Genomic DNA, 13,473 nt, shown 5'->3' with positions numbered 1-13,473 from the left:
TTTAGTACCAGTGGGAACCCGCAGTACAAATGATTAATGGAGGGGGCGAGTGGGGAGGAGCGGTAAAGGAAAGCTCTCTGAATGCTTCAGAACCTCAAAGAGGGAGGTTCTGCAAAAGGACAAAGGCTTAGTGGGTTTTTAAAGCCTTCAAGCATCTGTTTCTTTCCTTTCCAAACCCAATCTCCTTGTCTGGAAAAAGCAGATATTTCAAGCAACTTATAGAGTGGGATATTTGCATTTGCAAACCCATTTATGCTAGCTACGGGTCTCCCTTGGGATCCCTGAAAGTGGCAGTACTCTTCCACTAGATGTTGCCTCAGTAACTTCTGATGTTCTCTTCATTGCCCTCTGGGAACCATGTTTCTGAATGCCAGTATGAGGTAATCCATTGGCACCCACGTATGGACCTATCTGTGAGTGCCGCTCATGACTCTGTTTTCCTTTTGCACTAGGTGACCTTGGAGAAAGTGTTAGGAATAACTGTGTCGGGAGGCAGAGGATTAGCCTGCGACCCCAGGACCGGCCTTGTCGCATATCCAGCAGGGTGAGTCACTGCACACCTCATGAAAGACCTTAGCTTAACCCGAGCTGATACATCAGTGTAAAGATACAGTATTTATCAGATACGGTCTTTGATGGGGAGGCTGTTAATTTTCACTAAGTAGCCTCCTAACATGTGAGGATGACTCCTCTCAACAGCATTGGTTTAATAGCTTGTTAAAGGGACTGCATTTTCGCTGTCATCTTTTAATTAGATTCTTTTCAACTCTTCCTCCTCGTGCTTTCAGCTAAGAGTTGAATGCCTTGCATTTTTAATTAGATTCTCTGGTGTTCTGAACGTGCACATAACTCAATGGATGTTCAACTCTGTGTTCCTAATAGTGATGCTCTCTAAGAGATGGCAACTATAGCACGGAATAACCCTCTTGCATGTATTCTGTGATGTCTGGCATTGTGCTCTTCACCCAGACATGGAGAGAGAAATCCAGTCTGACTACACTGGTAGTTTCAGTCCAGGCATCCTCTGGAATACACTCCCCCACTCCATGATATTACCCTGAAAAGGAGGTTAGGTCTCTCAGGAGCCTACAAATGCTACTCTGAAGGTTGGTCACAGTAGGTTGCTCAAGAATAATTAGACATTTTCTTCCTCCACACCTAGGGATTGCGTATTCTGCCTTCACATCATCACATCTCCTGCGAAACTGAGCTCAGATCCCTGGGGAAGCACACTGCCCCCGAACACTGGGTTCGCCTTCTTTGTTTATGAATATTTACCCAGTAAAGCAGCTTTTATCTTGTCTTATTGGCCACAAGAGGATCAGTAAATTTAAATGGAATATGGTTATTGTTGCTGAGACTGAGGGATCGGGATGGTTACGTTCCGACTCCTAGCATTAGTTATATCGATCCTATGTATTTTATAATGGCTGTACTCTGGAGGAGACCAATGGCAGACACAATCAGCAGAGGATTTCCCTGAATGTTATGATCTGGAAACATAGAATACTTAGTATTTTCTAATTGGAGTGGTTACTCTGTTGTAAAGGTGACCAGTCAAGACAAAGCTCTAGTTACCAAATCCCTGTCTCTGTTGAAATTTTAGCCCATATTTTGATAACCATCCCACACATTTCTAATACCTCTAACCTCCATTTGCCAGAGTTCTACATTAGCTGCAGATTAGTTGTGTTTTGTGTGAAGATGTAGATGACCTCTGACATGCCCAACTAGCCTTCTTTGGTAGGCAACTGCCTATTTGGCTTGCTGAGATAGCAGTGTTTAGAAACTTGTGCCTCAGAAAGAGAAAAAGAACCTGATGTGGATGGAGTCATGAAAGCCAAGTGAGGAAAACATTTCAAGGAGGACATAATGAACATTGGTATTTCTGTTACATTTGACAAAGAGGATGAGGCCTGAGATTTAGCCAGAAAGTTGCAATTGGAGACTTTGGTGAGAGCAATTTGTGTGGAGAGAAGAAGGTCTAAGTCAGATGAGGGGACCCAGAGTGGAGCTGGATGGAGGAACTTGGGACAGCAGTTGTAGGTGGCATGTAGGAGCATGCAAGACACAAGTCAATGAAATTTAAGTCTTCTCTCTGTCTCTGTTGCTTAAAGTAATAGATGGAGGCAATGTATCTGACCCGAAATTTTGCGCTCTCCTATTCTTGCCTTCTCACAAGAGTTTCCTGTGTGCCATTGGCAAGTGCATTTTTAAGTTTTGGGTATGGGAGAGTAGAAGTGTAATTTGTACGATACATAAAAATCTGAACTCCTACTATAAATATATTGTATGGACCCTTCAAGAGCTAGGTGTGCTGGGGAATTGGTCTCTGCTAGATAAAATCCATCTGTTCCACTGAAGCCTCCTCCTGGCTGTGATGACCACTACTGCTCCATTTGTTCTGTGCAGTACTGCCATTCAGGCCCTTTAAGGCTGGGAGCCCTTGGGGACTAGGATTCCATTCTGTGTTTAGTGCTTATTATCTTTTTGTAAAACGCCTTGTAAATGTATGCTGCTATATAAATAATAAGGCAAAAGAGCTGTCATAGGAGCTTCGCTTGGGTATGAGAGAGGCAGGCCTGAGGGCAAACGCAGATGAGTAAACATAAATTGCCTGCCTTCTCATGGTGTGAAGGCCATCTTGTGATGCAGAAGTCCTGGGGTTGCTCTGGAACCTGTTCAATTCTTGTGATGTCTCTTTACTTCATTTAAAAAAAATGCTGTTGTTTAAACTGACTGCAGTTTGCCATCTACATCCAAGTACAGATCTGTGTCCTTCACCTTTAAACCCACAGAACCCAGGCAAATCGATTCCAATATATATTATCTCTCCCTAATGTTTTCTAACACTGGATACATTGGCATTTGAAGAGGGGGAGAGAGAGAGAGAGAGAGAGAGAGAGCAAGCTTAGGTTTTTTTGGCTCTTCTCCAGCTTAAAATAAACTGATTTTGTTACTAGTGCTCTCCTGTGAGAAGCTTATGCATGCCAGGAATCAGCCTACTCAGTGCTATCAGACATGTAAGGACACGTGGGGATTATTCTGGGTAATTAAAAGGTTATTCAGTTCTTTAGACCTTTGCATGGGACTCCTTCTTCTTACTATGGTAACACCATAGGTCCTTAGCAAGAAACGCCTGGCCTATGCCAGCTGTGTGTTTAGCAATGTGAATGGTTTATTTGCATCGCTGTTTGTATGCCATGGCTTGGCTGTTTTGTGATGCTGATGTGATTTGGGGCTGTCAAGACAATCTTTTGTGGTTACTTTGCCCTAGTGCTTGTTCCAGGGTCAAAACACACAAGAGGGCTAGTCTGCAGACCTAATTGGACTGTGAGTTTAGTTTGTTTTGTTACTACTTTCCATTCTCATTCCCAGTGGATTTTTCCCTTCTGGACAGTTTGCAGAGAGCCTGGCATCACTATCTTGATCTTATTTTTGTTTGTGTTTTGAATTTGCCACGTTACTGCTTTTCAAATTGACATTGAGATCACTAACTAGAGCCATACATAAGGCAGCTGTTTGCACCTCCAGTATGCACTCACCTGCACTCCAGATATTTCAGTGGTGTACTCAACACCGTACAAATGTGCTGATATATCCCAGGCCTGAGATGCAAATCCCCTGCTCTTCCAATGTGGCCTACCCAAAGGGACCAATTATGTAGCAGCTTTGTGCTTTCACTAGGGAACACATTGGAAGCACCACACTTATTCCAATTCTGACCAGAACGGGGTGCTGAATCCTTGAGGAAGCCCAACCCACCCCACCAAGTCTGCTGCATCGGTCAGTTGTGTTCTGCCCTGCCATTTGCTCCCCTTCCTTTGCCTGCCTGCGGGTCCTTCTCACTGTGGAATCTGAATCCTTGGCCTTTTGTCTTAACCCATCCCAGACCCTACTGAGCCTCCTTAACTCACCACTGAGCCTTCTAGCCCCTAGTGCTCATGTTTGATTTCTTTCTGATCTGGCTCTTGTTAGGTGGGATGTTTTCACTCCATTCCAGAGGCCGGCCTGTGTGTAGGAGCTAAATGCACTGAAGGTGGCAGATATTCTAGGACAGCCCTTTGGTAATGGTCTGGCTTGGGGAGGCATGAATATAAGATGGAAGATGTACTTATCTTGTTTATTGGAAGGTGTCTCATCTGCCACCCTTGTCTTCCTGTTCTTGTGCTGACAAGAGTGAGTGAAATAAGCCTGGACTAATTTAACTTGACCAATGTCTGTGTGGTTTGTCGTGCGGCGAGTGGCATTGTCAGCTTAAAGGGGAAAACTTGTTGGATTTTTTTTTTTTTTTTTTTTGTTGGCAGGTAAGACCCTGTTTTTTGGTCCCCTTTTTGGTTTGTCAGTTTCCTCTGCCCTTTTTCATTCTGGCTTCTCTTTTCGCAGTAGCTTGCTGTGGTTCTGTCTCCTGGAAACAAGAAGGGAAACAAAGCTAAGAAAATCCTCTGAGATTACTGATTGCTAGTGTAAAAAAAAAAATGTTTTGAAAGGGGGAAAATATATCTGTCCATTTAAATTCCAAGCCAGATGCTCCGATGACTTGAGTCAGCTTGTTGGTGTTTGTTTTCAAAAGCTTGTAGGGCAGCGTGACTGAGTGACTCGCTTTACTGCTCCTTTTTTAAAATCCACTTTTGACCCCTCTTCTTGGCTCACTCAGTCATGAACCTCTGCTCCATTGAGACAACTCAGTTACCTGCTCCAGGGAGCAGCCACGCTGCCAGAGAGCGTGCACAGCACTCTGGTAGGCTTGTGTTTTGCCCAGGGTAGCTTGTGGCAGAGGTTAGTAAAGTGCTGTGCTGTTCAAATCGCTGTGGCTTTTAAACACTGTCTTCTGATAAGTAAGACACGCTGCTCTGATCTAATCTTTCCTATTACCAACTAGCTGTTGTTGTGACAGAGGTGAGTGGCACATGGGTTAACACATTACACTGTCTCTTTGGGGAAGCTGAGTTCAAAGCTGTATTGAGTAACAAGTGTAATGAGTTAGCGGGTCTCAACTTGGACATGTTCTCACATCTACCATCCTCCTGACCCAAAAGAGTAAAAAAACAACAACCACCACCAACAAACAGGGTAGCTCTGTATGCTTGACAGCTTCTGTTCAAGAAAAGATGCAGGACTGGAACAGTGAATTACTATCAAGGTGTATTGAATGAGTTACCCTGGGAGCTTTCACAGAATCTGTCTTAGCTAATGCAGACATAGACTCTTGGTTTGGGAGATGCACATGCACTAAATTCACTAAACAAATGATCCAGAAACCTCATTTGGAAGCTGTGCAGATGCTGAATTACCCAGGTTCCTCCGCGCTCAGTGGCGGGAGCAGCAGGGAGACTAATGGCGTTTGCCAGCAGAGAAAGGCAGGGAGATAGGGTTTTAGCTTATAGATACTCTGCAAGGATGAATGTGTAGTGGGAGGGAAATGAAACATTGCCAACAGCACTGCTTGTTCTTCCTCTGCCTGCACTGGTGGGACCCTGGCCAAACAGGGATCCTGCTCCTGGAGGCTTCTACCTGGTCTTGACTTGCTGGGAATGTGGCCTGCATGTCTCTGCTGAAGAAAGCCAGGTAGGTGTAGCCACCTGGTGTGGGAGGTGCCGTAGGTGGAATCCCTTGGGAAGCAGGTAAGAGAGCTGCAGGAGGAGGTGGCTCTTTGGCGTAGCATCTGGGAGTGTGAGGACTTCGTTGACAGGATGCACATGAAAATGTCCGGGATGGAGGATGCTAACCGACTATGGCAGCACCAGGAGGAAGGAGAACTGGCTGATCTGTGTGCAGGAGACTGGATGCTGCCTGAGGTGGTGACTAGACAATGATTCACGCGCCCTCCCAGGTCCCCTGTCCATCAAGGTCAAGAACCAGTATGTTGTACTAGCGACAAGAGGTGCGGAGCAGACCCCAGTGGCTGAGGAAGAGGAGGCGCCTACCTGCCAGGCTGGGAGACTTTCAGCCTGCACACCCAAAAGAAGGAGACATAGGGTGATGATGGTGGTGATCGGGGCTCCCTCTGAGGAGGACAGAGACATTCATCTGCTGACCTAACCTGATGTCCTGGGAGGTGTGTTACTTGACTGGAACTTGCATCCAAGGCATTTCAGAAATATTGTCGAGGCTCATTTGTCCCTTTGTCCACTACCCCATGTGTCTCATCCATATGGGCATTAATGACACGGCCAGGTATGACCCTGAGCATATTGGTAGTGACTGCAGGGCTCTGGGAGGGAGGCTGAAGGCATCAGAAGTGTAGGTGGTGGTCTCGTCCATTCTCTCAACTGAGGGAAGGGGCGCAAGCAGCGACGGACACATCCTGGAGATGAATGCATGGCTGCACAGATGGCATTGACAGCAAATCTTTGGTTTCCTCCACCACGGCATGCTGTTCTAGGAAGGAGGCCTGCTGGGGAGAGAGATGGTCCACTTGAGCAGGAATGAGGAAGCCTAACTTACATTTCTGGAAAGATACTGGAACAAATTATCAGTCAATCAGTTTGTAAGCTCCTAGAGGACAATAGATTTATAAGGAATAGCTAACATGGATTTGTCAAGAACAAATCATGCCAGACCAATCTAATTTCCTTCTTTGACAGGGTTACTGGCCTAGGGATGATGGGGAAGCAGTAGACATGATGCGTGATTTTTAGTAAGGCTTCTGACACAGTCCCGCGTGACACTGTCATAAGCAAACTAGGATTATGTGGTCTAGATGAAATTACTATAAGGTGGGTGCACAACTGGTTGAAAAACGATGCTCAGAGTAGTTATCAATGGTTCCTTGTTGAACTGGGAGGACTTGTCTAGTTGGGTCCTGCATAGGTCTGTCCTGGGTCCAATACTAGTCAATATTTTCCTTAACGACTTGGATAATGGAGTGGAGAATGTGCTTATAAAATTTGTGGATGACACCAAGCTGGGAGGAGTTGCAATCACTTTGGAGGACAGGATTGGAATTCAAAATGATCTTGATAAATTGCAGAATTGGTCTGAAATCAAAGTGAAATTCAGTAAAGACACATACAAAATACTACACTTAAGAAGGAAAAATCAAATGCACAACTAGAAATTGGAGAATAACTGGATAGGCAGTCAGTTGGTGAAAAGGATCTAGGGATTATAGTGGATCACAAATTGAATATGAGCAGCAATGTGATGCAATTGCAATTAACAGAAATGTTTTATGTCTGGCATGGGAGCTAATTGTCCTGCTCTGGTTGGCATTGGTGAGGTGTCAGCTGAAGTACTATGTCCGGTTTTGAGTACCACACTTCAGGAAAAAGATGTGGGCAAACTGGAGAGAGTCCAGGGAAGAACAACAAAAATGTTACAAGATTTAGAAAACCTGACCTAGGAGGAAAGGTTAAAAAAAATTGGGCATATTTAGTCTCGAGAAAAGAAGACTGAGTGGGGAATCTGATGAATCTTCAAATATGTTAAAGGCCGTCACAAAGAGGACGGTGATCAGCTCTTCTCCATGTCCACTGAAAGTAGGACAAGAAACAATGGGCTTAACCTGCAGCAAGGAGGATTTAAATTGGATGTTAAGACACATTTTCTAACTATAAGGATAGTTAATTACGGAAACAGGTTACTGTGGGAGGTTGTGGAATCCCATCATTGGAGGTTTTTCAGAACAGATTAGACAAACACCTCACAGGGATGGTCCAGCCTCTGTGCAGAGGGTCTCGAGGTCCATTCTAGACCTAAGTTTCCATGATTCTGTGTTCACAGATGAGAAGGAATAAATGAGGATGTCATGTGATCAAAGATTTAAGATAAGAGGAAAGTTTTAAGACTTCTCTGCTGCTGCTTTTTGGCAAAAGCTGTTTGGATAGGAGCAAAGCTGCTTTTGCTTCAGCTTTTTCACCTTAGAATTATATTGCATGACAATTACTCCTTGGAGGTGGGAGCTGGTGTCCCATAGTTAGCAATGGACTGCCATGTGCTCTCCTGGGTCAAATTTCATTTTGTCACTGCTGCTCCAGGCACATCGGACTCTGGTGGTGCAGGATTTTCTCGCTAGATAAACTCACATACCAGACTGGGCTGTGCAAGGAATGAGCTGGGCAAAATCTCTCTCCTTCTTGCTTGGCATGGATTACTCTGTGCAAACCTCTTGAGCTTGGACAACCCTCCTGGGTTATGGCCATGCAAGTTCTGCTTCCCACTAATTCAGGGAAGTGACTGACAGCTTATAAACCAACAGGAAGATGACAGCAGTCTGTGTCACAGCTAAGGGGAGGGAGGGTGAGTGAATCAGCCACAGTCAGCATTTCTCCAGCCAGAAATCTGCTCAGCACGTGTGGAGCTGTCTCAGATGACTGAGTGGTAAATTCCACTGGAAGCTAAAAGGGTGAAGTGTTTTTTTTGTTTTTTTTTTTTTCCAGCAGTGGTTATTGGTTTGCTCCCAAATTCCTGTAAGGCTGAGCAGCTCCTAGTGATCCCCACCTGGAAACCCTTGGAATAGTTTAACCATGATTTTCCCTGATATATAGATAATTGTACAAGAAGCAACACATAGTAGAGAATCAGTCATACAGGGAAAAATGCCCTTTAACCAAATCAAAGGTAACTATTGCATAACCTTGATGGGGACTCTCTCTGGCATTGCCAGTACAGGGATTTTTGGAGAGGAAATGGATGGAGTGACAGTAGAACACTAACAAGATGTAATCCAGACAAGGTAGATCCATCACTGATTGATTGGTGATTTGGCTAGCGAGACTTCATTCCCCCACTTCAAATTTGGTTCAGGTTTGTAATGATAGCTGTACAGGCGTCTGAGTAGAGTTGATGGCTTCCAATGTGCACGATGCACACTGCCATCACAGTTGGCGTTAATCGGTAAACTTGTTAGCAGTTAATCCTTGGCCTGTTTGCTTAAATGGGTTTGGAGACTGAACTGTCCTTACCCTCTCTCTCGAGGGGTGCTCCGTGAAGATCAGACTTGAGGCATCTCTGCATTTCTGAATGTATGCCCCTGTTCACCCAAATCAGCTAGCAGTAAGGCCAGACACACTGGGGCATGTGTTGTAACCCATAGCTATTTCTGATATCCCAACATTTTGTTATATCTTCTCCCCAGTTTGGAAGCGTAGTCTGGAAACAGACCATTTAAACTCCAAACTATGAGGTGACCATCCTTCCTCTTCCGGATAGCTTCCTTCAACAGTGCTTGATTGCTGAGCTTAGACAACACCCTGAGAGGAGCCTTAGAAATACCTTAGGCACAAACAAGGGGCCTGAATCTCTCTGGCCCTGCACCTTGTATAATCATTTACACACATGCAGAATGCCACCATTCTGATGTGGGAGCATTTTGCACTGGTGGAAATGACAGCACAAAGTGAACGGCAAGGGAGAATCGGGCTCAAGATCTCAAACAGAACTGGGGCTGCCATCAAAGGTGCCAGAATTCTCCTGATATGTAGCCTGTGTGCTGCCAGCAGTTCTTCAGGGGCTGACCTCTCCAGTTGTCCTGTGCCCAAGCTCCTGAGGCAGGCAGTACTTGGCCTTAGGTTTTAAGATTACAGGCCACCATGTTCTGCTCAGAAAGTAAAGACCTGAGTAGGAATGCATTCCAAGATGGCAACAACCCCGCCCTCCGATATTCAAGGGAACGCCAATCGCAGTAGAGACAGGCTTCATCCTCTTTCCTTGAAGAGGATTGACTGCTCTGGAGAGGTTAGGCCCACCTGCAGGGATTCTGGTCTGCTGTGAAATAATCTCCTGCTTTAGGATGCTGTGCTCTTAGACACCATCTGAAGAGACTCATCTGGCATGATGGAGGGGTTGGGCTAATAGATGAGGAGGCCCCTTTTGTTCAGATGACTAACGCAGTTTGAAACAGAGTTGTTTCTGCAGCTGGGCTTGGGGTTCACCTTTGTTTTTTTTTTTTCTGTGCCAAGAAGCTATAACCCAAGGTTTCATAGTCTGATTCTGGGCAAGAAGATGATGAAAAATGGCCAACGCCCCCCTCCCTCTCCCCCTGGAAAAATAGATCTGTTGGAATGAAGCTGGAACATTTGTTTTCCACCTCCTCAGTTCCCCTCCCCCACTCATTTTAGACAGACAGTGGAGAGAGGGGAGTGAGTTCATGCTGAGGGAAAAGGAACTCACAGTAAATTGCCTTGGTCTGCTTTCCCGTCCTCTACTCTGCCCAGGGGAGGGGTAGTACTCTCTCTAGTTCTGCCCACTAGCCAAGCTTGACCCCCTTGGGATACCAGAAGGGGTCTCGACTCACAGTGGATCTTTATAATATGATCATTCCAGAGAAATAATTAAGAATCTTGACATTTTAAATTGCCATCATTAGACTTCTGAGTAGTGACCTTGTTATGGGGTGTGCACCCCACACCAGTCTTGATAGGATTAATGAGGGTCTGAGAGGCCAGTTAGGTCACCCGGCATCACCTGAGAGAAGGAGAACTAGGGGTAACTGAGAGTGAAGCCCAGCTTGGGAAGGGCTGGGCCAGTATTATAAAGCCAAGAAGCTGAGAGCAGAAAGAGGTTACAGGGAAGGCTGCAGGCAGTCCCTGGTATGAGGGAGGCCATTAGGGACAAGTTCAGGGGGAGTGTAAGCCCTAGATCCTGTTCTGGAGCAAGGAGTTTGGTAAGAGGGTAGGAGGGGCAAAGTAGCCAAGGGGAGTAGACTTGGGTTGCTGGTTATAGGGTGCCTAGGCTGGAACTTGGTGTAGTAGGGGCTCTGGGTTCCCTTGCCAGCCCTGGGGATAATGGCACAGAGCCCAAGCTGGGGCTTAAAACCGTCTGGAGATGGCATTTGGATAGTTGTCTTGATGAACGTTGTGATCCCAGGAGGAGTGGACTAAATGATGATCTGTCCAGAGGGTCAAGTGACCAGAAGAAAGGTTATTGGAGAGTGAGGAAGGAGTAAGGGGGCACCTGACAAAGTGAGAGCTGCCTTCCCTGACCTAGACACAAGGAGGTGTGCTAGTAGTGAGTGGTTGCCTCCTTAGACCCTCTTGAACCAACCACAGACAGTTTCACACTTCTCTGAGCTATTGTTTCAGCCTGTTTGCAGATGCAGGCAGATGTTCCTGCGGGGGTTTGTGCTTCGTTCTTATTTTTAGCATTTCACAGCCTGAGTTACTACATTCAATTTATTTTTAAAATTGAAGCTTAGCTTCCGTATCACCGTAAGGCAGCCCTCCAGAAAAAAGTACTGCTTTGCTGACCCACTGTAAATTGGTCCACTTCAACTGTTGTCTCATTCAGTGCAGAGTTTAAGAAGCACAGATGTGAAAGAAGGAATGGGATTCGCCACTTAATGCTGCTGGAAGAACTCATCACTTTGCCTGCCAGTAGGAGAATGGATTCCAGTCAGGGCCAGCTCTAGCCATTTCTCCACCTCAAGCACGGCCGCACGCCGCGGAGGGCGCTGTGGTAAACGTCTGTCTCAAATCTGGACTTAGAGTTCAACATCTGAGTGTTTACTGTGAATCTCCCCCAAGCTTATACCCAGCTTGGATCTTACTTCGCTACCACCAGATAAGATTTAGGCTCTTATCAGCCTGGGTTCCCCAAATTCCTTGGGGGGAACCCCCTCTCTGGCCTCCCCCACTTTCCCTGGGAGGACCCCCAAGACCCAGACCCCTGGGTCTCCCTATCTCAAACGGGAAAACAAGTTCCTCCCCCTTGTCTCCTCGTTATCTGCTCCCCCCGCTTCCCTCCCTGGGTGAGCCTGGGCGATGCAGTACTTAACTCCTTGAAGGCAAAACAAAGAGGGAAATCACCCTCCCCCTGAGGCGATGCCTTCAAATCTAGTAAAGCTAATATAAAGAGATTTTCTCCTCCCCTTTCCTGTAGCCTCACCAGAGAAAAACCAAAAACCTCAACCAGGTTTTAAAAAGAAAACTTTATATAAAAAAGAAAGAAAATACAGAACAATAATACTGCATTAAGAAACTCAATACAGGCTCTTGCTTATAAGAAAATATGAATAAACAGTCTGATTTAAAAGAGAGCCCAATTAAACCAGTCCAGTACAGTACAACACACATGTAAATACAACACAAAACATATTACAAGCTATTTGCCTTGTTGCTTTTGTACTCACACTTTGTAGGAGAATATTAGAAAGAAATAGGAGTTAGCAGGAAAGCTGTTTCCTCCATAGCCGGGAGAAACAAAAGACCCAGAGTACACAATTCCCGCCCCTGACTTTTAAAAAATCCAGTTTTCTGATTGGTCCTCTGGTCAGGTGTTTGGTTCCCTTTGTTCACCCTTTACAGGTAAAAGAAAATTAACCCTTACCTATCTACTTATGACAGGCGCTCTGCCGCTTGCTGGTCCCGCGGCTCCGGTGGACCTCCCACAGGCGTCCCTGTGGAGGGTCCGCTGGTCCCGCGGCTCCGGTGGACCTCCCGCAGGCTCCACCGAAGCCGCCTGCCACCCTCCTGGCAACCGGCAGAGCGCTCCCCGCGGCATGCCGCCCCAAGCACGTGCATCAATCTCCCATTGTTCAGTGTCCCTTTTTCACTTCTGGAGGGCTGCTTTATTTTAAAAATGTATAGTTAAGCCAAGCAGCTGGGTGCCTTAAATTGATAAACACTACATTACAAAAGAATGGGGTATCATCTTTACAATTTAAAGGCCAGAACAACACCCCTACCGCACAACAGAAAATGGGGAATTGGGGGGAAATCAAACAACTTAGTAAACTAAACAGACAGAGCTTGACCAAAGCGGTTGTTCTTTGCACTGTACACTGAAGCTTCTTGAACCTGGGTGCTGTCACACTGCTGGAGGGAGCATATTCTAGGGGCATGAGCTCTTCACTGAGAATTCACTGCCACTGGCTGTATGGAGACGTTTACCCTAGGAAAAACGAGTACGGGCAATGGCGTGGAATGTGACTGCTATGGTGGGACAGAAGTGAATCTTGTGGGTGAGTGGGTTTCAGAGCATGTAGGGCTTTACGCCTGGAACTGCATACAGAAGTGAAAAGCTAGTCAGGGCAGAGTTTAGATCACTGGTATTTGGAACTCCCGGTTCCCCACCCACTTGGCAAGCTACTGTATTCTGTGCTGCCTGGAGCTTCTGGATACCTTTTCAAAGGTAGCAATGCAGTAATCCAGCCTGAGGTTATAAAGGCGTGGATCGCTGTTGTGAGGCCTTCATCAAAGAGGGACTATTGCAGCCTCAGGCCAAACATAGATGAAAAAAGACACTACGTCCCACGGTTACTGTCTGAAGCAATAGTTCTAACGTGGCTCCTTCCCCGAAACTGCATGGCGTGTGGCACGCTTGAATTCCCCCCCCCCCCCCCCCACACTCCGAGTAGAAGGCATGTTGTGCCAGCGTACTTTAAAAAAAACAAACGCTTCCTCTGCCTCACTTCTGTCGTACCTGGAGTGAGCATTTGCAGGTTCACTTCCATCCTCCTCCTCATCTCTGTTAGGCACTGGGAAAGCATAGACATTCCCACATCCAGACACAACAACTTGGAGTGTCCTCTGC

The 13,473-nt window shown here is 46.1% G+C and overlaps 1 protein-coding gene across 5 annotated transcripts in view; it reads left to right on the top strand.

The window, feature by feature from the left end:
• Positions 1–13,473, top strand: part of MAPKBP1 (mitogen-activated protein kinase binding protein 1) — a 141,478-nt gene that overhangs the window by 43,480 nt on the left and 84,525 nt on the right. For 4 of the 5 annotated variants that reach the window (XM_032793853.2, XM_032793852.2, XM_032793851.2 and 1 more), the window contains exon 3: positions 453–544. The exons of the other annotated variant lie outside the window; for it this stretch is intronic. In XM_032793853.2, the coding sequence (XP_032649744.1) occupies positions 453–544 (92 nt within the window). The remainder of the gene's footprint in view (positions 1–452; positions 545–13,473) is intronic. 5 annotated transcript variants of the gene reach the window in all.

Source organism: Chelonoidis abingdonii, chromosome 4 (genome assembly GCF_003597395.2).
Source record: "Chelonoidis abingdonii isolate Lonesome George chromosome 4, CheloAbing_2.0, whole genome shotgun sequence".
Taxonomy (NCBI): domain Eukaryota; kingdom Metazoa; phylum Chordata; order Testudines; family Testudinidae; genus Chelonoidis; species Chelonoidis abingdonii.
Note: the sequence above shows the minus strand (reverse complement) of the source record. Positions and strands in the feature narration are given on the sequence as shown.